Source organism: Canis lupus, chromosome 32 (genome assembly GCF_048164855.1).
Source record: "Canis lupus baileyi chromosome 32, mCanLup2.hap1, whole genome shotgun sequence".
Lineage (NCBI taxonomy): Eukaryota > Metazoa > Chordata > Mammalia > Carnivora > Canidae > Canis > Canis lupus.
In genome coordinates, this window is record NC_132869.1 from 15,153,376 (window position 1) to 15,177,126 (window position 23,751).

At 40.1% G+C, this 23,751-nt stretch overlaps 1 protein-coding gene across 2 annotated transcripts; it reads left to right on the forward strand.

Annotated features, from left to right (window-relative positions):
* The first annotated feature begins 1,220 nt into the window (after nt 1-1,220).
* AFG2B (AFG2 AAA ATPase homolog B) lies at nt 1,221-22,681 on the forward strand. 2 transcript variants are annotated; one of them, XM_072808257.1, is made up of 8 exons: nt 1,223-2,379; nt 4,024-4,209; nt 10,939-11,097; nt 14,264-14,473; nt 14,852-15,044; nt 19,820-19,950; nt 20,853-20,978; nt 22,389-22,681. In XM_072808257.1, exons 1-8 carry the CDS (start codon nt 1,285-1,287, stop codon nt 22,554-22,556), a joined length of 2,268 nt encoding a protein of 755 aa, XP_072664358.1. In that variant the 5' UTR covers nt 1,223-1,284; the 3' UTR covers nt 22,557-22,681. The 2 variants fall into 2 exon arrangements, 1 of the variants encoding a protein (XP_072664358.1); XR_012022293.1 differs by lacking the exon at nt 22,389-22,681 and having other exon boundaries at nt 1,221-2,379; nt 14,852-15,076.
* The last annotated feature ends 1,070 nt before the right edge of the window (nt 22,682-23,751 follow it).

Below are 23,751 nucleotides of genomic sequence, written 5' to 3' on the forward strand. Positions count from 1 at the left end.
TAAGTTTTATTATTATGTGCTCAGAGGCCCAGTAATGAAATCGAGACCAAATAAATAAATAAATAAACCAGGCAGAAAATTTTTATACAAAGAGACAATACATTTGTGAGGAATTGACAAGATAAAAAAAAAAAAAAAAGATGTTTGGGAGCTTTAATTAGTGAGGAATTCTAAGTGGAATTTGGGCTGAGGTAGTAGGTTAGTAAAAAAAAAAGTCACAAGGTTTGTTTCCACGGCTTTCTCCCCTTTCAAGTTCGTTATCTCTGGTGATGAGGATGTCTTCTTAGTACAGAGAGGGTACCTTTCACATGGAGGTTTCTTTCTCGCTTTCGGGGACAGGGGAGAGTCAGTGCCCTCGCACCAGCCGTTCCCCAGGTAGCTTCAATTCAAAATAATCAGTATGCCATTGCGGGCCAGTCTGGCCGGCCTGCCCTTGGCCCCCACAGGAGTAGAGCATGGAGCAGAATGTGCTGGTGTGCCACAGCTAGGTCAGGTGGCTGCGTTCCCTTCTTTTCTCTCTCCCAGGGATTTGAAATGCTACGCTGTGCTTTTCCAGAGGAGGGGCGTGCCTGGACCTTCCCAACACGTAAGAACCCAGATCCAACGGAGGTACCAAGGCGGTATTTCTCAACTGCTCCAAGTCACCTTAGATATTAACATGAGGGCAGCCCGGGTGGCCCAGAGGTTTAGCGCCGCCTTCAACCCAGGGCGTGATCCTGGGGACCGGGGATCGAGTCCCGCATCGGGCTCCCTGCATGGAGCCTGCTTCTCCCTCTGCCTGTGTCTCTGCCTCTCTCTCTCTGTTTCTATGAATAAATAAAATCTTAAAAAAAAAAAAAAAGATTTTAACATGAGAGCGCTCCAAAATATTGTGCCCGTAGGGACAGATGAGGATTCTTCCAAAGCGCTGGCGGTGATGCTCGAGTCTGAGCGCCAGGGACAGACGACTCTGCGGGGGACTCTCCAAATCACCTAGGTACATGGTTAAAGACCTCCTGAAACTAGCGTAGGAGGCCTCCCGGATACCCGTACCTAAGGCCTTTCCCATACGGGTCTGGAATGGGCCGCTGGGTTTAGTCGAATCCAACACCGCCCCACCGGCAGTCGGAGCATCACCCAACTTCCCGATTGGCCCTTTCGGCCTCCGCTCCCCGGCTAGCGACGGAGGGCTGTCTCCGGCGCATGCGCGTCACCTGCTTCCGGCCGAGGAGCTGGTGTGCCGGCCCTTCCGGTCCGTGGGGAACTCCTTCCCCCAACTTTCCTCGGCTTGAGTGTGTGTGTGCAATGGCTCCGGACTCAGGTCCCCCTCCCGAAGAGCCGCTCTTGAAGGCGCTACCCTTAGACGCTAGGGACCGGGGCACCCAGCGCTGCCGCCTGGGCCCGGCCGCCCTCCGCGCCTTGGGCGCGCACCTGGGCTCGGCGGTGAAGATCTCTCTGCCCGACGGCGGCTCCTGTCTCTGCACCGCCTGGCTGCGGCGGGACCGAGCCGACGGCTTTGTGCAACTGGATCCGCAGTGTGCGAGCCCCGGGACGGCTGTGGGGGCCTCAGGGTTTCGGGGGAGCCTCAGCCTAAGCAGCCTCCGCCTGGTGCCCTGCCCGTCGCTGCGGCTCCTCACCGTGTGGCCGGTGTTGCGGGAGGGCGCGGACGCACCAGGTGCCTGGGATGCGGCCGCCGTGCTGGAGGCGGCGCAGGAGCTTCTGCGGAACCGACCGGTCTCCCGGGGCCACGTGGTGGCCGCTCCACCGGGGGCCCCCGGCCCGGTGGCCGCGCTGCACATCGTCCGCGGGGCGCCCAGCCCGGATCCGGCCGGCCTGGTCACGCCTCGCACCCGCATCAGCCTCAGCGAGGTGCCCCCGTCGGGAGCGGAGCCGCAGCCCGAGGCGCCCCTGGGGGGCCTCTCAGAGGCGGCCGACTCGCTCCGGGAGCTCCTCCGCCTCCCGCTCCGCTACCCCCGCACCTTGGCGGCCCTGGGGCTCGCGGTGCCCCGAGGGGTGCTCCTGGCGGGCCCCCCCGGAGTGGGCAAGACCCAGCTGGTGCGGGCGGTGGCCCGGGAAGCCGGCGCGGAGCTGCTGGCCGTGAGCGCCCCCGCGCTGCAGGGCGCGCGGCCCGGGGAGACCGAGGAGAACGTGAGGCGGGTGTTCGGGCGCGCGCGGGAGCTGGCCAGCCGCGGACCCACGCTTCTCTTCCTGGACGAGGTGGACGCCCTGTGCCCCCGGCGGGGCGGCGCGCACCGAGCCCCCGAGAGCCGCGCGGTGGCCCAGGTGCTGACGCTGCTGGATGGCATCCGTGGGGACCGGGACGTGGTGGTCGTGGCATCCACCAACCGGCCGGACGCTCTAGACCCAGCGCTGCGCAGACCGGGGAGATTTGACCGAGAGGTAATTAGGGCCGGGCTGTGCGCCCTAAGGCCCTGGATGGAACCTCGGCCTCTCCTGGCCTTGGGTGGTGGCCTCCGGCGTTTGCCACTTAGGCTTGGCAGTCAGTGAGGGTACAGTGGGGCCGTTTGTAATGCAGAGAGCACGTCGTCTGCCCTTACGGGATCTGTGAGCCTGGACCTGTTTTTCCCCAGAATCAAATTGTTCCGAGAAGCCAGGTGGCCGTTAGGATTAGTTTTGTGGTGCACATCCTGAAAATGAGTACCATCGGTACCGTTAATTTTTAAGGGAACTAGGTCAGCTGTGCGTGTATTACATTCTTATGGATTTGGAATGAGAATTAAAGTAGGATGGCCTCAAGAAAGAAGTGTATTGAAATAAAAAGGGAAAAGGCAGGGAAGAACTAAATCAAAACAGGCATTAATTCTGGATTTGTTCATTCCTTGTCAGGAGGCCAGCATCCTGTCCCACAAGTGAGAAATTACCCACAGTTGCTCCCGGGGTTGCCAGGAAGATTTGAGTATTCAAAGCTGTCCTCTATTTCCTGAGCTTTAGTCCCAAGTTGATTTTTTTTTTTTTAAGATTTTATTTATTCATGAGACACAGAGAACCAGAGACATAGGCAGAGGGTAAAGCAGGTTCCCCACAGGGAGCCGAATGAGGGACTTGATCCAAGGACCCCAGTTTCACCACCTGAGCCACCCAGACGCCCTTGATTCTTGATTAAATAGCTTGAATAGTGATTAATTTAAGTGATGCTTGAACTTTGTGTTAGGCTTCTAAAGAAAAGGATGATAGTTGCACACTTCTGATTAATCTCTGCAGAACTTGAGCACATTTCTTTTTTGCACCATCTAGTACTTGTCTCCTGAATCAACTCCATAAGGCCAGGGACCTAGACTGGTTTACTATTGCATCCCTGGCTCCCAGAACTTGATAGGTTCTAAAAAATAACAAAATATTGTTAATGATTATATGGAGGGCCCCCAGTTGACAATGGTTCGTCTTAATGGTTTTTCAACTTTACAGTGGTGTGAAAACCATACACATTCGGTAGAAAACGTATTTAGAATTTTTAATTCTGGTCTTTTGCCAGGCTAGCCGTATGCAGTAAGATGCTCTCTTGTGATGCTGGGCAGCCAGGAGATCATGAGGGTAAATAACCAACACATTGACAACTATTTTATACTCATACATTCTGTTTTACACTTTAGTACAGTATTCAATAAATTTTTTGAGATACTTAAAACTTTATTATAAAATAGGCTTTCTGCTAGTTGATTTTGCCCAACCATAGGCTAATGTAAATGCTCAGAATACATTTAAGTAAACTGAGCTGTGATACTCAGTAGGTTAGGTATGTTAAATGCTTTATCCACTTACTGTAATTCCAGCTTAACCGTGGATTTGTTGGGTTGTAACCCTATCTTAAGTTGAGGAAGCTCTGTACGTAATTTTCGTTGTATAACTATCTGGCCAGTGTTACTCCTCTGGAGTTTAATATATTCAGAATTTATGGTATGCTTAAGAGTACATCGTTCCAATTCCAAATTTGTTCACTAAGTTTTCACATTTGAGAGAATAAAAATATTACATAATATTTTAAACTGGAAACTTTTAATTTTTCTTTTTTTACTTTGCATATAGGTTGTCATTGGGACTCCCACGCTTAAACAAAGAAAGGCAATACTCCAAGTGATTACCTCAAAGATGCCCATCTCCAGTCAAGTGGATTTGAGTCTCCTTGCCGAAATGACAGTTGGCTATGTCGGTGCAGACTTGACTGCACTTTGTAGAGAGGCTGCCCTGCATGCTCTCCTTCACAGTGAGAAGGTAGGAAGTATTGATATATGACCATGTATGTTGATCTCTTCATTAATATAACAAACTAATTTGGGGATTAAACAAGTGGTAAGTACATTTTCTTGCTACTTTTGATACCTTCCACAGCTATTTCTTACATATTTTTTTACATCTCCTCTCTCTGGGACTGGCATATGGGGGGACAGAGGGCTGAGTCTTCTAGGTCTACCAGGGCATGTTCCCCCATTCCCATAGTAACTCCCTAGTGCTGAAGCCCAGAACAGCCAGGGAAAAGGATGGCCCCAGAAGAATCAAACATATATTTTTTTTAATTTTTAATTTTGTTTATTTTGAAGCAGTTTCAGGCTTAAAATTGCAGAAATAGTATACTTTACCCCGAGTTTCCAAATGTAACATTTTACCAGTTTTGCTTTATCTTTCTGTCTTCATCTGTGTTTTTATATATATTAGCATATAGATATATCTCTCTTCTTCTATGTATATATTTTGTGAAACATTTGAGAGTATACTGTAGTCATAATGGGCTTTTATCCTTCAAATCTTAAGTGTATATTTTCTAAAATCAAAGACTTTAATGACCATACAATTATCAAGATGAGGAAATTAATCCTGACACGATACTTTTACCCAGTATCTATAGACCTTATCTAAATTTCATTATCTGTCCCATTAATTTCCTTTATAGCAGAAATTTAAAAAGGAAAAAAGAATAATAGTAATCCTAGATTACGTATTGCATTTAGTTATGATTTCTTAGTATATTTTAATCTAGAACTATTCCTTAGTCTTTCTTTTATGCCTAACTTTTTAATTTTTTTTTTTTTAAGATTTTATTCATTTATTCATGACACAGAGAGAGAGAGAGAGAGAGGCAGAGACATAGGCAGAGGGAGAAACGGGCTCCGTGCAGGGAGCCTGATGTGGGATTTGATCCCGGGACTCCCTGAGCCAAAAGCAGACACTCAACCGCTGAGCCACCCAGGCATCCCTAATTTTTAATTTTTTTAAAAAAATTTTATTCATTTATTTGAGAGAAAGAGTGACAACATGAGTAGGGGGAGGAGCAGAGGGAAAGGGACAGACAGACTCTGCACTGAGCACAGAACCCAAGTGGGTCTCAGTCCTCTGACCCTTAGGATCATGACCTTAGCCAAAACCGAGAGTTGGACACTTAAGTGACTGAGCCACCCAGGCGTGTGGCTAACTTTTTAAGACTACATGTCATTTATTCTGTAGACTATCCCTTAGTTTGGGTTTGACTGGTGTTTCCTCATGATTTGATTCAGCTTTTGCATTTTTGGCAGGAGGAGCACAGAAATACTGTTCTCATTGCATCCGTTTTTTTCCTTATTAATAAATAAATATTTTGTAGGGAAAGTAACCTTTTCTAACCCAGGAGAAGATTGGACTCCTGGAATTTTTATTTAAATTTATCTTTGGTATTGAAATCTTTAATTCATGACTATTTTTTTTAAGATTTTATGTATTCATGAGAGAGAGAGAGAGAGGCAGAGACATAGGAAGAGGGAGAAGCAGGCTCCCTGGGAGGTACCTGATATGGGACCTGAATCTGGGACTCCGGGATCACGCCCTGAGCTGAAGGCAGACGCTCAACTGCTGAGCCACCCAGGCGTCCCCATGACTACCTTTCTTAAAAATATTTAGGATGTTAGCTTAAATATAGTAATTTTCAGCACCATGGATTGGAAAAATCTCTTCACCATGTATATAATAAGTAATCCTTAATCCCTAAACACCTTCAGAAAAAAATTAATTTTAGCCCCCAGAGGATTCTGGGACGAAGTTTACAATCTCTGTTGTAACTATTATAACATTAAAATTGCCCTTTGATCTTATAATTTTTAAAAACCAGTTTTGAATTAATTTCAATTATAAGAGGACAATTAATCCAAAATTTTGAAAACTTTTTACCTATGTAATTTACACCCTTGCTCATTTTCATTTATTTATTTATTTATTTATTTATTTATTTATTTTTAACTTTTATTTATTCATGATAGGCACACAGTGAGAGAGAGAGGCAGAGACACAGGCAGAGGGAGAAGCAGGCTCCATGCACCGGGAGCCCGACGTGGGATTCGATCCCGGATCTCCAGGATCGCGCCCTGGGCCAAAGGCAGGCGCCAAACCGCTGCGCCACCCAGGGATCCCTCATTTTCATTTATTTTTACATGTACGCTGAAGGTGGGGAAGGAGTTATGTGAACTTGTAAATTCTCTTCTGGATTTAGAACCAAAACTGCTGTCGGATCCCTGGGTGGCTCAGCAGTTTAGCACCTGCCTTCAGCCCAGGGCATGATCCTGGAGCCCCGGGATCAAGTCCCACATCAGGCTCCCAGCATGGAGCCAGCTTCTCCCTCTGCCTGTGTCTCTGCCTCTCTTTCTCTCTCTGTGTCTCTCATGAGTAAATAAATAAAAAAATATAAAAAAAAAACAAAAAACAAAACTGCTTGAACATTTAATGATACTTCTCATGCGTGGAGGTGTGAATATATGCCTTCTGAAGGGAGGATGAGAGTACCAGGGGCTGAAGGGAGATTTACACTTAGGATTCCCTCTGCTTTTGAAGTTCCAGGTTTGACCTTAAGCACCCTGGCTTAGGTGGACCAGCCAGCTGCTACTTCAGGAGCGGCCTGCCCAGGCATAGTTACCACAGGTGATGACTGAGTTCATAAACAACCAGGGGAAGTGGAAGGAAGAAAGGCAAAAAGGAAGAAGGGACAGGCATCTAGGAAGGTACTGGCTTCATCTTTTCCATCTTTACCCCTCAGGCAGCTGAGGAGCTGCTGCTGCTATCAGGGCAGACAGAGGATATGTTAAAGTTTGTGAAAAGGCTAAAAAAAGTCAGCTTTTTGTGAAGTACTCCCACTAAAGGATTTAGAATATAGTTTAATACATACACGTATATACACAGAGGGGAAAGAATTTTGTCTGTCTGAAAGGGTTATGACAATTAGGTGAAATAATGTACATATAAGTGATCTTTGTTGATGTTGCTTAAAAATTAATTAGTATTCAGGTACCCAACATTTAATACTCCTAGCCAGTTAGAAAAAAAAGAAAAAGCTGTTTAAAAAAATTACTTAATGGTGTTCTTTGTGAGAAATTAAACCAGATGAATACATTATAAAGAAAGTAAAAATTGCCTGAAATCTACCCCCCCAGAGATTATAATTTTTAGGAACATTGTTCAGAATAGCTCTATACATATATATACTCTTACATAATCTTCTATAAATGGGATAAAATAGTTTGTTGTTGAAAATGGAAATTTTTTGACAACTGTATGTTCAGAATTTGATATGAGGGCAAATCTCAAATATAATACAGGTATTACAAATACAAGCAGTTTTTAACAAATCTGCTTTACTAAAATGATAAAGGAAATTGCAAGAAAAATTCTCTAAAATATAATCTTAAAGCTGAACTTTCTTTTTTCTTTCTTTAAAAAGTTATTTATTTGAGAGAGAGAGAGAACATGCCATGGGGGGGAGGGTGGATGGGGGACAGAGGGAGAGAGAATCTTAAGCAGACTTCACACTGAGCTTGGAACCCAAGGTGGGGCTAGATCTCATGACCCGAGCTGAAACCAAGAACCCATGCTCCACCAACCACACCCACTCAGGCACCCTGAACACGGCATTTCCAAACATAACATAAAACCTAATGGCCAAAAAGGAAAATATTTATTAATTTGACCATTTGGGGATGGCAGAACAATACATAAATAAAGACAAGACAGACTGGGAAGAATTTATTTGAGACACAGGGTGTGCGGGAGGGAGAGAGAATCTCAAGGAGACTGCACTGCACGTGCCCCTCTCTGGGCTATGACAGAAAGACCAATTACCTTGATACAGGAAGAACTCTCACAAATCAACGTGAAAAGACCAACAATCCAAGAGAAAATGGGTAATAAAATATGAACAGGTAGTAGACAGCAAAGGATTACAAATAGCCAGTAAACATGAAAAATGCTCAACTTTACTTTCTTTAAAAATTAGTCTTTCAGGAGCGCCTGGGTAGTGCACCAACTCTTGGTGTCAGCTCAGGTCCTGATCTCAGGGTCATGAGATAGAGCCCAGAGAGGGGCATGCTCAGTACAGAGTCTCCTTGAGATGCTCTTTGCCTCTCCCTCTGCCCTTCTGCACACTGTCTCTCAAATAGATAAATGAATGAATGAATGAATGAATGAATGAATAAATAAATAAATAAATAAATAAATAAATCTTAGTATCTGTTGCTTAAGCAGGCAATAAATAAATCTTTTTTAAAAAATTAGCCTTTTTCAGGTTTTAACTCTTTATTTTGAAATAATTAAAAAGTTTAGGGAAAGTTGCAAAATAGAGCACTCCCAATAAACCCTCCATCCAAATTCATCAATTTTTAACATTTTGCCAAATTAGCTTTATAATTCTCCTTTTCACTCCTCTGCCTCTAAATGTACATGTGCACATATATTACCTACTTTTTCTGAATCATTTGAGGACGAGTTGCATACATCATAACCCATTCATTATCCATTTCCTAAGAAAATGTATGTCCCCACATGTGACCACAGTATGGTTATGTGTAATCATATTTAGGAAATTTAATACGGATACAGAACCTCAGATCTACAGCCCATACTGTGATTTTTGGTGGTTGTCTTGATCCTTTTAGCATTTTTTACCCCTTTAGTACAGGATCTAGTTCAAGATAACATACTGCATTTAGTTTTTAGTTTCTTTTAATCTGTAATACTCCCGTAGCTTTTTTTTTTTTTTTTCAAGAGGGAGATAAAATGTTGCGGGGGGGGGGGGGGTTGTTGGGGGTGGCGGTTGTGCAGAGGGAGAGAAAGAGACTCCACACCCAGCATAGAGCCCCACACAGGGTTTGATCTCATGACCTGAGCTGAAACCAAGAGTCCCTAGCTTAACTGACTGTACCACCCAGGTGCCCCTGCTTTTTTTTTTCAGTGAGACATTTTACAGTGACAGTTTTTAAGGATGCAGGTCTATGATTTTATAGAATGTCTCTCAATTTGGGTTTGTCTTAATATTTTTTCATAGTCAGATTCAGGTTACACATGCACTTTTGGAATACTCCGTAAGTGATAGTGTGTCCTTAGGGTGTCACAGATGAAGGTACAAAATGGCTGCCTGCTCCTCATTGGTGACATCCTTAATCAGTGGTTGGTATGATCAACCAGTCAGGGTTTTTTGTCCAGTTTCTCCACTGTATAGCTGCTATTTTCCCCTTTGTAACTAATAGAAATCTGTGGAGACCCTTTGAGATCATGTTCCTTGTCACACTTCCACTCCCCTTGTTTTGCATCCATGGATGATTCTTGCCCTAAACAGCCTGTACTATATGTGACTATTAAAAAAAGCTGATTTAAAAAAAAAAGATTTTATTTATTTATTCATGAGAGACGCAGTGAGATAGAGAGAGGCAGAGACACAGGCAGAGGGAAAAGCAGGCCCCATGCAGGGAGCCTGATGTGGGACTTGATCCCAGGTCCCCAGGATCAGGCCCTGGGCTGAAGGCAGCGCTAAACCGCTGAGCCACCGGGGCTGCCCAAAAGCTGATTTTCTAATTCCATGTTCCTTCTACCTCACTCTTAACTAAAGAAATCAACACAATAGTGAGTACTATTTCCTCTGTCACATTGGCAGAAACTTAAAAGGTTGGTAATATCCAGTTTTGGAGAGATATGGGGAGAACAGCCTTATATTATCAGTGCAGCTTTGAGGGCAGTGTGATAGTACCTCTGTCACAATTGTAAATGAACATCCTCTTAAACCCAGAATTCTACTCGGAGGAAATTATATAAAATACTTGATCGTGTGCACAAACATTTTCAGCTGTAGCTTTGTTTTTTATTTTATTTTTTTAATTTTTTATTTATTTATGATAGTCACAGAGAGAGAGAGAGAGAGAGTCAGAGACATAGGCAGAGGGAGAAGCAGGCTCCATGCACCGGGAGCCCGATGTGGGATTCGATCCCGGGTCTCCAGGATCGCGCCCTGGGCCAAAGGCAGGCGCCAAACCACTGCGCCACCAAGGGATCCCCTGTAGCTTTGTTTTTAATAACAGACTAGAAATAAACGAATGTTCAACAGAAGGATGCAGTTAAATTATGGTACACTTATACACTGATGTCTTTTGCAGTTGTCCAAAAAAAGTGAGGTTGAACTATATTAATCCATGTGAAAAGATTTCTAATGTAAATGGAAAAAAGTGCAGGTTAATTTATACAATAGAGTCCCACTTATGTATCTGTTTGAAAGATGTACATAGGGACGCTTGGGTGGCTCAGTGGTTGAGCGTCTGCCTTTGGCCCAGGGCATGATCCCGGGGTCCTGGGTTTGGGTCCCACATTGGGTTCCCCCACAGGGAGCCTGCTTCTCCCTCTGTCTCTGCCTCTCTGTGTCTCTCATGAATAAATAAATAAAATCTTTTTTTAAAAAAAAAGATGTACATATCCTTACTGTCATAAAACATACTGATGGAGTACACAGGAAGTGGTTGACATCCTCTAGGGATGAATAGTGGAGAAAGCTGGGGGAGGAGACATTTAATTTTTTTGTATTGTGTATGTAAATTTTATAATGATAACAATAGATTTATAAATTCAGAAGAACATTTAAAAAAAGAAAGAATTGTGCTCCTGTTCTATAAAACAGGCCCATGTAATTTTTGGTCTGATTTTGCTTTTGGGGATTTATTTCTTCAGAACAAGGACAACCCAGCTATTGATGAAACAGACTTCTTTGAAGCTTTTAAAAAGATTCAACCCTCATCATTTCGAAGTGTCATTGGACTGATGGATATCAAGCCCGTTGACTGGGAGCAGATTGGTGGCCTTGAAGATGTAAAACTGAAGTTAAAACAGGTGATACAGAATTTGCTTATGCCACTAGAATAGTAGGGTTTAAGTGTAACAGTTTTATAATGAAGACAAAAGGCTGAGACTATCTTGCTGACATTGGTAATGCCATCCTGATATCACAATCCAGGGGGCCTTTTTCAGTCCTGGTTTAACTGGCCTTCTAGAGACATCAAATACCATTTTTCATAATTTCCTACTTCACCCTTCTTTTGTTTTTCCTTTAAAGACTTTATGATAGAGAATGGAGTCAGCAAACGTTTTCTGTAGAAGGCCAGATAGTAAATATTTTAGGCTTTGTGAGCCATCCAATCTCTATTGCAATCACTCAACTCTGTTTTCATGGCATGAAAGCAGCCATAGATAATATGTAATTAGTACTTGTATTCTAGTGGAATTTTATTTATAGATACTGAAATCATGTTTTTTCACGTCACAAATATTCTTTTGATTTTTTCCCGAGTATTTAAAAATGTAAGAATGATTCTTAGTTTGTGGGTGGTAAAATAGATTTTTAGGTTGTAGGCCTTAGTTTGCCCTGAAAAACTGGTAAAAGCACAAAATTATAAAACAGTATGGTCTGGGTGGCCACTGGTTCTCACTGTGGCTGCGAGGGACATAGCTCTCCAAATGCTCTCATTTGCATTTCATTTTTAGAAATTAATTTTGTTAATTTACCTTCAGGTAATTCTGCCATAAGCAACTAGGTTTCTCAAACCACACATACAAAAGACTGATTTATAAGTATCACTGTAACTTACTCATCTTAGCTAGAAGTTATTCTGCTGTGAAACGTAGAATCCTTGTGTCTATAGATCAATACATTTATAATATTCCCTAATTTTTTATATGCACTGTTGCATTTTTTTAAAATATTTATTTACTTGAGAGAGAGAGCACAAGCAGAGGGGCAAGGGGCAGAGGGCGAGGCAGACTCTCCACTAAGCAGGGAGCTGGATGAGGGGCTCAACCCCAGAGCCCTAAGATCATGACTAATCTTCACAAAGTACTTAAGAGATTAGCCACAACTTCCTGTTGTAAACACTGTTTCTATAGCTTTCAGCTGTCAAGCTTTCCTGACTTTCAGAACACTCCTTTCCTGTACCTTAAATGTTAGTGCTCCAAGTTTCTGGGAGGCCTCCTGGAAGAAACTCATTCGATGAGTTCATGATTTTGATATCCAGGGCTTCAACTGTCCCTGAAAACTATTAACTTGAAAAATCTTTATATCCGGCAAAGATGGATTTTTGTTTGTGGTGGTGGTGGTGGTGTTTTAAAGATTCTATCCATTCATTCATGAGAGGCAGAGACATAGGCAGAGGGAGAAGCAGGCTCCCTGTGGGGAGCCTGGTGTGAAACTCTATCCTAGGATGCCTGGTCATGACCTGATGCTTAACCACTGAACCACCCAGGTGCCCCAGTAGTTCTTTTGATCATTAGAATTGCTTAGCTGCCTGCCTACCAGGTAACTTATAGGGATCTCAAACAAATTCAAAGCTCAGCTATTCAGCCCCTCCACACCTGAGTTCCGCACCTCTGTGAATATAGCCAGCCACCCATGTCCTAATCAGAAGCCTGGCTTAGTCAGTTGAGCATCTGATTCTTGGTTTCAGCTCAAGTCATGATCTCACGTTCATGGGATTGAGCCTCATGTTGGGCTCCAATGCTCAGTACAGGTTCTTTTTCCCTCTTTCCTCACTTCCTCCCCCTCTAGGCCCTCCCCACTCGTGCATGCTCTCTCTCTCTCTCTCTCTAAAATAAATAAATAAAATCTTAAAAAAAGAGAGAGAGAGAAAGAAAGAAAGAAACTCTTCTAAATGCATGGGTCATGCCATATGTGCATGTAACTTCTCTGGATTTAGAACATAATCCCCACCAAAAAAAAAAAAAAAGTACATAATCCCCGCATAAAAGAGAGTTACATTTTATGTTCAAATCCATCCTTTCAACACCATTGCCACTGCCTATGACACATCCAGCTTTATTATTTTTGCAGTCTGAGTCATTGTGAGAGAATTTAACTGGTCTTCCTGCCTCTAGTTTTATTTCTTTCCAGTCCATTCTCTATACTGCTTCCTCAGTGTTCACTAAAACTTTCAAGGTGCAGCACCATCTGACTCCTCTTTCCACTTCAACTCTATTGCTCCTTGCCTCTCCTGTTCTCCCCTTTGTTCCTCCTGACTGGTGAGATGAATTAAGAGTTTTTGTCTCTGTGCATACTGTTCCTTCTCTGTGGAAGCCCTTTGCTGACCTCATTGTTAGTTTATAAGCCAGTCCCTCCAACTAAAATCTGAGTTCCCTTGGTAAGGGACTTTATCCTTTTTTTGTAGTTTTGTGGGTGAGGGTTTATACTTCTTAATCTACACTGCCTGGGGCAGTCTCAGTTCTGCTGCCTCACTAGAAATAAGACCTGGGCAAGTTACTTAACTTTTGTAAGCCTGAGCTTCTGCATCTGTAAAATTATGATGATAAAAATCACCTACCTCAGAGATAAAGGGGACTTGTTTACTAATTTAGTTTAACATTTGTGGAGTGCCTACTTTGTGAAGGTGTCGTTCTAGGTTTGGCTATTTAGAGGTGAACCGTATTTACATTCTAGCAGAGCAGAATGACAAACCCAACATGGAAAAATAATAATTTCAGATAATGAATGAGCAAGTGCTCCCAAAGTAAAAGATGGACAGTAGCATAGAATGTCTGGGGTGGGGTAGGGGTTCTGCTTTAACTAGAGTGATTAAAGAAGACCTCTTCAAGGAAATGACATGTGAGCTGAGATGGAATGATGAGGGATGGCCGCACAAGGATCTTGAAGGAGTGTTCTGGCAGAGAGAGAAAAGCAGTAAAGGCCCCAAGATGGGAACACACTGGAGTGTTTGGGAAATAGGCTGTATAAAGCTTTGTAATCACTGGTAGGAAGGAGTTCAGATTTGGATTTTATTCTAATTCTGATGAGAAGTCATTCTTGAAGGATTTGAAGCAGGAAATGATGTGACCTGACTTAAGTTATAAGATCACTGATGGCTGTGTGGAGAATGGACTGCATTTCCAGCTCATAATAGGTACCAGAGAATTGTTGAGTGAACAAATGAATTTACTGAATTATTTGATGTTTTATCATTATACTAAAATAATTATCTCTTAATGTATACTATCCCTTTTTGTGTACTTACAGAGTATCGAGTGGCCTCTTAAATTCCCTCGGGAATTTGTTAGGATGGGCCTTACACAACCAAAGGGAGTTCTCCTGTATGGTCCCCCTGGATGTGCTAAAACCACCCTGGTGAGGGCCCTGGCCACAAGCTGTCATTGCTCTTTTGTTTCAGTGAGTGGTGCTGATCTCTTTTCTCCTTTTGTTGGAGATTCAGAAAAAGTCTTATCTCAGGTTTGTTCATTTATTTTCCCCCAAGTACATAAGTGTCCTTTTGAATTTTCATGGCATGCCTTAAAAATAAACTTATTATTAAAAGTATTAGTGGCCTTTTTTCTGATTAGAAAAGTTATATTCGTTTATAGAAAATTTAGAAATTTCACTTCATCACTTTTATGGAGTGATATTAACTATCTTTTGAAAACATAATTTTTAATCTGTACATAATACTGTATGGTTTCCTATTCTATTTATTTATTCCCCAGTTCTTAGACTTTTAGCACCTTTCTCTGTTTACAGTTTAAAAATTATAATAGTAATGCAGAAAGCATATATTCACTAGAATACCATATAACATACGGCTTTTCAATAATTTTATTTTCCTAACAAAAGGTATTTCGACAAGCAAGAGCAAATACTCCCGCAATTGTGTTTTTGGATGAGATTGATTCAATCTTGGGCTCCCGATCCATCAGCAAAACAGAATGTAATGTTCAAGAGCGTGTTCTTTCTGTTCTCCTGAATGAATTAGATGGGGTAGGACTGAAGACTACAGAAAGAAGAGGAAGTAAATCAGATCAACAGGGTAAATACAAGGAGCTGAAAATAAATGAAGAGGTATTTATTAGCCAGAATATACCAAAAACCCAGGCCAACATTAAATACAATGCATATACACTAGCTTTTCCTATGCTGGATTCATCTCATAGAAGGAATTATATAATTTTGGTTTGACTCTTGGAATTTTCATAGAGCTGCTAAAATTGGCTAGGAAAGAGGTAAATTTTATATTTGTAATAAGTTATCTTAAATACATATGAACCTGAATTTTATTTTTCCTAAGGTTTAGAAATATGACTTTACATATTGCTAATGGGAAAGGGAGTTTATTCTTATTCTTATTTTTATATCCTGAAGAACCAGTGTTTATCCCTTTTCTAAAAATTTAAATTCAATTAATTAACATATATTATTAGTTTCAGAGGTAGAGGTCAGTGATTTATCAGTGTTCATCCCTTTCTAAAAATTTTTATATGAAACAAAACAAAATATTGTTATTACCAACGATTTTAGTATTCAAAACTTCCAGTTTTCTTGAGGAATGGGTTTCTTTGGTTATAATGAAATTAAAATGACCTTTGGAAGTCCCTTCCTCCCTTTCTGAGTCTCTTCCTCAATAGTGTTTGATATACTTAGATTATCCAACAGATCATTTTTCTTTTGTCCTCTCCCATTTGAAAAATCATTCCATGGAAGGAGAGTCTTACAGCTCATTAGGAACATGTGAGACTAGAATTTGAAGGGACGCATGAGGTTTTTCTTTTCTTTTCTTTTCTTTTCTTTTCTTTTCTTTTCTTTTCTTTTCTCTTTTCTTTTCTAGACAGAGAGAGAGAGAGAGAGGCAGAGACACAAGGCAGAGGGAGAAGCAGGCTCCATGCAAGGAGCCTGACGTGGGACTTGATCCCGGGTCTCCAGGATCAGGCTCTGGGCTGAAGGCGGCACTAAACCACTGAGCCACCTGGGCTGCCCCGCATGAGGTTTTCTAATCAAATTTTCTCATAATGCAGGAATTCCTTCTACAGTATCTGATAGGTGTTGACTCAGCCTCTGCTAAAATACTTGCAGATATAGGGAACTCACTACTTTGAGAGATCAGATTACTGGAGGAACTACTCTGATTATTCATATTCAGTTCAATTAAAATTTTTTTTTAATTCCAGTGTAGTTAGCATATAGCATTATATTAGTTTCAGGTGTACAATATAGTAATTCCATATATTACTCATTGCTTGTTGAGATAAGTGTATTCTTTAATCCCCATCACCTATTTCACCCATTCTTTCCCTCCTCCCCATTGTTCTCTATAGTTAAGAGTCTGTTTTTGGTTTGTCTCTTAAATTCCACATATGTATAATCATATGGTATTTGTTTTTCTCTGACTGGCTTATTTCACTTAGCATTATATTCTCTAGAGCCATGGCCGGACTTAATTTTTTTTTTTTTTTTTTTTTTTTTTTTTTTTTTTTATTTATGATAGTCAGAGAGAGAGAGGCAGAGACACAGGCAGAGGGAGAAGCAGGCTCCATGCACCGGGAGCCCGACGTGGGATTCGATCCCGGGACTCCAGGATCGCGCCCTGGGCCAAAGGCAGGCGCCAAACCGCTGCGCCACCCAGGGATCCCGACTTAATTATTTTTTATGGCTGCATAATATTCATGTGTGTGTACACCACATTTTTCTTTACCCATTCATCTATTGATGGATACTTGGGCTGCTTCCATAATTTGGCTATTGTAAATAATGCTACAGTAAACCTAGGGATGCATTTATCCCTTCAAATTAGTATTTTCATATTCTTTGGGTAAATACCTCATAGTGTGATTACTGAATCATAGGGTAGTTCTGTTTTTAATTTTTTAAGGAAACTCAATACTGTTTCCCACAGTGGCTGCAACAGTTTGCCTTTCTACCAGCAGTGCACAAGAGTTCCTTTTCTTTACAGTCTCACCAACTCTTGTTCCTTGTGTTTTTTATTTTAGCCATTGTGACAGGTGTGAAGTGATATTTCATTGTGGTTTTGATTAAATTGGATTATTTGTGTGTATTGGGTTATATAAGTTCTTTATATATTTTGGATCCTAATCCTTTATTGGATATGTCATTTGTAAATATCTTCTCCCAATCAATAGGTTTTCTTTTAGTTTTGTCAATTATTTCCTTTGCTGTGCAGAAGGTTTTAATTTTGACATAGTCTCCCAATAGTTTATTTTTGCTTTTGTTTCTGTTGCGTAAGGAGGCAAGAAAAGATTGTTATGGCTGATGTCAGAGAAATCACTACCTGCTCTCTTCAAGGATTTTTATGATTTCAGGTCTTACAGTTAGATCCTTAATCCATTTTGAGTTTTTTTTGTATATGGTTAAGAAAGTGATCCAGTTTCAGGGTGCCTGGGTGGCTCAGTCAGCTTGTCCAACTCTTGATTTTGGCTCAGGTCATGGTCTCTGGGTCAAGAGATTGAACCTGAATTGGGCTCCACACTCTGGGGAGTCTGCTTATGATTCTTTCCTTCTCCCTCTGCCCCTCCCCTGCCTGTATGCTCTCTCTTTCTCTCTCTCAAATAAGTAAACCTTAAAAAGAAAGGAGGTCCAATTTCATTCTTTTCCATGTTGTTATCCAGTTTTCCCAGCACCATTTGTTGAAGAGACTTTTTCCCATTGCACATCCTTGCCTCCTTTGTCAAAGATTTGTTCGTCATATAATCATGGGCTTATTTCTGGGCTTTCTGTTCTGTTCTGTTGGTCTATGTGTCTGTTTTTGTGCCAGTCCCACACTGTTTTGATGATTACAGCTTTGTCATATAAACTTGAAATCTGGAATTGTGATGCCTCCAGCTTTGTTTTTCTTTTTCAGGTTGCTTTGGCTATTCAGAGTCTTTTATGGTTCCACACAAATTTTAGGATTGTATGTTCTAGTTCTGTGAAAAATACTATTGGTATTTTTATATAGATTGTGTTAAATCTGTAGCTTGCTTTGGGTAGTTTGAACATGTTAACAATATTTGTTCTTCAAATCCATGAGCTTGGACTATCTTTCCATTTGTTTGGGTCATCTTTAGTTTCTTTCATCAGTGTTTATAGTTTACAGAGTACAGGTCTTTCATCTCCTTGGTTAAGTTTATTCCTAGGTATTTTATTATTTTTGGTACAATTGTAAATGGGATTGCTTTCTTAATTTATCTTTCTGCTGTTTCATTATTCATGTGTAGAAAAGCAACAGATTCTTGTACATTGATTTTGTATCCTGTGACCTTACTGAATTCATTTATCAATTCTACTACTTTTTGGTGGAGTTGTTCAGGTTTTCTTAATATAGTATCATCTCAGCTGCAATAGTGAAAGTTTGGCTTTTTTCTTGCCGTTTTGGATGCCTCTAGTGCTTTTTGTTGTCTGATTGCTGTGGCTAGGACTTCTAGTACTGTGTTGAATAAAAGTGGTGAGAGTGGACATTGCTGTCTTATTCCTGGCCTAGGGTGAAAGCTCCAGTTTTTTACCATTGAGTATGATATTAGCTGTGGGTTTTTATATATGGTTTCTATTATATTGAAGTATATTCCCTCTCAGCCAACTTGGTTGAGGGTTTTTATCATGAATAAATGTTGTACTTTGTCAGATGCTTTTTCTGCATCTATTGAAATGGCCACATGGTTTTGTCCTTTCTCTTACTGATATATCATGTTGATTGATCTGTAAATATTGAACCACCCTTGCATACCAGGAATGAACCCTTTTTGATCGTAGCGAATGATTATTTTATTGTATTGTTGCATTTGATTTGCTAGTACTTTGTTGAGTATTTTTGGCATCTATATATATATATTTTTTTGCATCTATATTCATCAGAGATATTGGCTGTTCTCTTTTTTCACCATGTCTTTATCTGGTTTTGATATAAAGTAGTGCTGGCCTCATAGAATGAATTTGGAAGTTTTCCTTCCAATTCTATTTTTTTGAATAGTTTGAGAATAGGTATTAACTCTTCTTTAAATGTTTGGTAGAATTCACCTAGAAGCCATCCTGAACTTCTGTTTGTTGAGAGTTCAATAGACCATTTTGAATGCTTAGCAAGCATGTAAAAGGCCTTGCCCTGGCTGCTTTTCTGTATTTCTTATCTTCATCTAGGATTTACACATCTGCAGCTTATGTTGTATATTTCTGCCTCTAGAAAGAAAAATAAATAAAAAGTAAATCTCTCTCATCCAAGATATTAGAGCCAGTGTGGTTCATAGCCATACATCTCCATCTCCAAAGTCACATGCTTTGTTCTTTCATGTCATCCACTTAGGTTATAATCATTCACTGGGGCTCAGGTGTGTTCAATAGGTATTCTCTGCTGTGGTATAAGGCTTTCCTTTGGTTCTTACATGGAGAGATGTCCCTCAGGATTAGCTAGTCCCTTCACCACACAAAGTAGTTCTTTGACTAATAATTTGTTTTAGCATACCTTGATATCAAAAAGATGGTCTAGGGGCAGCCCGGGTGGCTCAGCGGTTTAGCACCTGCCTTCAGCCCAGGGCCTGATCCTGAATACCTGGGATCAAGTCCCACGTCAGGCTCCCTGCATGGAGCCTGCTTCTCCCTCTGCCTGTGTCTCTGCCTCTTTTTTTCCTCAGTCTCCTGAATAAATAAATAAAATCTTAAAAGATGGTCTTAAAGAAAAAAAAAAAAAAAGATAGGAGGTATAAGCATTCTGGTCCTAAGAAAAGGATATACTCATTTAAAAATAACTGAACATTCTGGTTTATAATTTCTTAAAAATTTAATAATTGACAGCTTACTGAAATTATGTTGTGTGTTTTCTCTCAGAGTTTCAAGAAGTTTTTAACAGAAATGTCATGATTGTTGCTGCAACAAATAGACCTGATGTATTAGATGATGCCTTGTTACGACCTGGAAGATTAGATAAGATTATTTATATTCCACCTCCAGATGAAAAGGTAATCATTGCACATGTTTAGTGTATGTGAGGATTCTTAACACATCAATGTCTGAGCTCTAAGGAGCCTAGCAGAATTGAATCCCAAACTGGATATATACGTACATGGTATATGACTTACACTGGGTTCTCATTCTTCTTTGCCTGGTAGCCCTTCATAAACACATAATTTTGATCTGCTTTTGCTGGATACTCTAGGCCTATTTTCAGAGAAACATAAGCCTAAAAATAATTATATTTTTCATTGCTGAGGCAGACTCAAAATACTGAGCTTGTTACATCTACTCAAACATTATTTTACAACTAGAATGGAGGAATCTTAAAGTATTAAAAACAGTTGGAGATTATTTTTATCAGTATTCTTATTTTATAGTAGGAAAGTCTGAAATTAGAGAGATTACACAGTTTCCATAGTCAGAGAATCAGTAAATCTTTGCCCTTTTAACATCCACAGCCACAAGCAAGGAATGGTTAAAGTCAACAAATTTTTTCCATCCTTCCTAAATGAAAAAAAAAAAAATTAAATGTCTATTTTTAAGTTGTATCCAGATAATTCATGTTTTTGCTTCTTAAACCATGTCTGATAACACTATAACCATGTCTGATAACACTATTTATACCCAAAATGAGGACTCATGTGTCTCTTAAATGTACCTATAGTTGGCTATTTTAAAAATTATTATAAAAGTATTAAAAGTTTATCATGTCATTATTTTTACCATTATCATATGAACCATTGATGAGTTACTCTTCTTACCTCTTCAGAAGTATTATTATTTATTTAAATAAATATATACACAGCTGTAGTATGACAGGAAACATATTAAAATGTTTTAATACAGCTTTGTGTCAAACATAAATGTTATAATAAGATTATAAACATTTTAATTTTTTTTTTCTCAGGGCAGGCTTTCTATTTTGAAAGTCTGTACAAAAAATATGCCAATGGGGCCTGATGTTTCCTTAGAAAACATAGCAGCAGAAACCTGTTTTTTCTCTGGTGCTGATCTTGGAAATCTTTGCAAAGAAGTAAGTTAATTAGCGAAGGAACATATGGTTGACAACATTTCTTCATTTATTCAGATCTTCTCTACCCTTCCCTATCCTTCCCTACCCTTCCCTACCCTTTCCTACCATACCCTACCCTACTCGAGCTTATAGGTTCATGGCAGGTTGCAAAGAGGGAAATTGTAATACTGAATTGACAATTGATAATGTGTAGTGAATCAGGAAGTTTAGGGTATTATGGGAGCACTTGTGAAGGACACTGACCCAGACCGCGGGCGACTGAAGTAAGAGAGAACATGACATTGAAGAGCTGGATAATGGCCAGATCACACAGGTCTTTATAAGCCACTTTAAGGGATTTAGACTTTGAGAGCAAAAGAAGCTAGGTGTTTCCCTTTCCACAAACTTTTATTATATATTATATTTTATTATAGGTACTCTTCAGATAGGGGTGCCTGGTTGGCTCAGTTGGTTAAGTGTCTGCCTTTGGCTCAGGTCTCAGGGGATCAAGGGGGAGCCTGCTTCTCCCTCTCTCTCTGCCCCTGTGTTCTCTCTCTCTCAAATAAAATCTTTAAAAAAATGTACTATTCAGAAAAATGCACAGATCATAAGGATATAGTTCACTGAATTAACATAAAATGAACACTTTTATAACTATCAGGAAAGGGATTATTATCAACACCCCAGAAGCTTCTCTTGGGGCTTTCCCAATCTCCCTCCCAAAAGGGAACCACTCTCCTGACTTCCAACACTGGAGATTAGTTTTGCTTGCTTTGGAACTTTATATAAATAGGACTGTACAGTATATTTTTATATCTGCTTCTTTAACTCAGGATTATGTTTTGAACTTCATCTGTGGTTTTGCCTATAGCAGTAGTTTGTGCATTTCTATCACTTTGTAATATTCTAGGTTATGAATATACTGCATTTATTCATTTTTTTGAACATTCGGGTTACTATTTTTTGTTACAAATTATGCTGCTGTGAATAATCTTGTTATGTCTGTTAGTACATGTATAGATAAGTCTATTTTATATATGTATATACCTACCAAGAGAATTGCTGGGTCACAGAGTAGGTGTTTTTGATCTTTTCCTTTAGGATCAGTGCTCTGTTCTGTTTAAAAACTCCTATTCTGAGGTCAGAAAGATAGTCTCTCATCTTTAAATATGTATATGGACTCATAGTGTACGCATTATGCTGCAACTTGCTTTTTCTTTTTTCCCATTTAAGAAGAGATGATGGTCTATTAAGATAACTTTTAATCGCTTTATTTAACTTTTTAGTGTTTTCAGTGTCATGAATATTGGAATTCTAAGAAGTGGGACTGAGGTTTTTACCCCGGATTTTAAAGTATTACCACAAATTGTTCAAAAAAAAAAAAAAAAAAGTGAAGCACATTCATTATTTCCTCCTGTTTGTGTCTTATAGGCTGCCTTGCTGGCTCTGCAAGAAAATGGATTAGAAGCAACCACAGTGAAACAAGAGCACTTTCTAAAATCACTTAAGACTGTGAAACCATCCTTAAGTCCTGAGGACTTGACTTTGTATGAAAACTTATTTCAGAAACAAGGATTTTCTAACTTAGAAGATATTTAAAAATTAATGTTACATCTCTGCTCACAGATTAATTGAACTGTTAAATTGCCCTATAGTTTTTGCAATTTTGCACTTTTAGAGTTTGTGTGTTATTTCCTGTAAATAAAAGAATTTGTACCAGATAAGCTAAAGCTCATCTTATTTCTAAAAATATATATTAAATATATATTATATATTAAAATACCATAATTTAGGAACAAAATATATGTGTTTTTTTTTAAGATTTTTTATTTATTTGATCAAATATGTTTTCTGGCCTTCTGTCCCTCTCAGCGCTCTCTGGAACCCCAATTTTACGTAGATTTTTCCTTATGAGACTATCATTTATTTCCTTTAACCTTTCCTCGTGGTCTTTTAATTGGTTTTCTTCTTTTTTTCCTCAGCTTCCTCTTTGCCATCAACTTGTCTTCTATTTGCTCACTCTTTCTTCTACTTCAATGACCCTCATCGTTAGGACCTCCAGTTTGGATTGCATCTCATTTAATTGATTTTTTAATTTTGGCCTGATTAGATCTAAATTCTGCAGTCATGAAGTCTCTCGATTCTTTATGCTTTTTGCCAGAGCCACCAGTAGTTTTATAATTGTGCTTCTGAATTGACTTTCTGACATCGAATTGTAATCTAAATTTTGTAACTCTGTGGCAGAGTACTGTTTCTGATTCTTCTTTTGTGGTGAGTTCTTCTTTCTAGTCATTTTGCTCAGTGCAGAGCAGCTGTGTGAGCGGACTGAATCAAGAATATCAACCATGACCTAAGTAAATTTCAACCTAGATGATTCTGACGAGGTCAGAGACCAGAAATTGAAAACAGATCAGAACAAAATAAAAGGACCACTAAAGTGAAAAATATATTTTAAAACAAAGTAGTAAAAAATAAAAGAATCCCAAAGGAGAAGAAAAAAAAAAAAGGGAGGACTGGGAGATGATGTTGATGACAAAGTTGTAGTGGAGGGAGAATGTAGTCTACCTGAGGGGTCCTAGAGGGTGATCCTCTTGGTTCTGAGTATATTAAGTTCTGTATGTTAGAAGATGCTCAGTCCCAAATTTATATAAACCAGAAATACTTGTAGAGAGCCCCAACATTGACCACCAAAACAAAGGAGATAAAAGAGGGGGGCAGAATAGGAATGAGGAATCTCACAGAAAACCAGCACGGTATACCACTTGGTTCTGGGTGTATACTGGCCATGTTTTAG

Bases quoted from the DNA above. Each gene is read 5' to 3' on its own strand.
- AFG2B (XM_072808257.1), top strand. From the start codon at position 1,285: ATGGCTCCGGACTCAGGTCCCCCTCCCGAAGAGCCGCTCTTGAAGGCG. The intron at 4,210-10,938 runs GTAGGAAGTATT...TTATTTCTTCAG, and splicing joins CTCTCCTTCACAGTGAGAAG to AACAAGGACAACCCAGCTAT. The intron at 15,045-19,819 runs GTAAATACAAGG...GTTTTCTCTCAG, and splicing joins AAGTAAATCAGATCAACAGG to AGTTTCAAGAAGTTTTTAAC.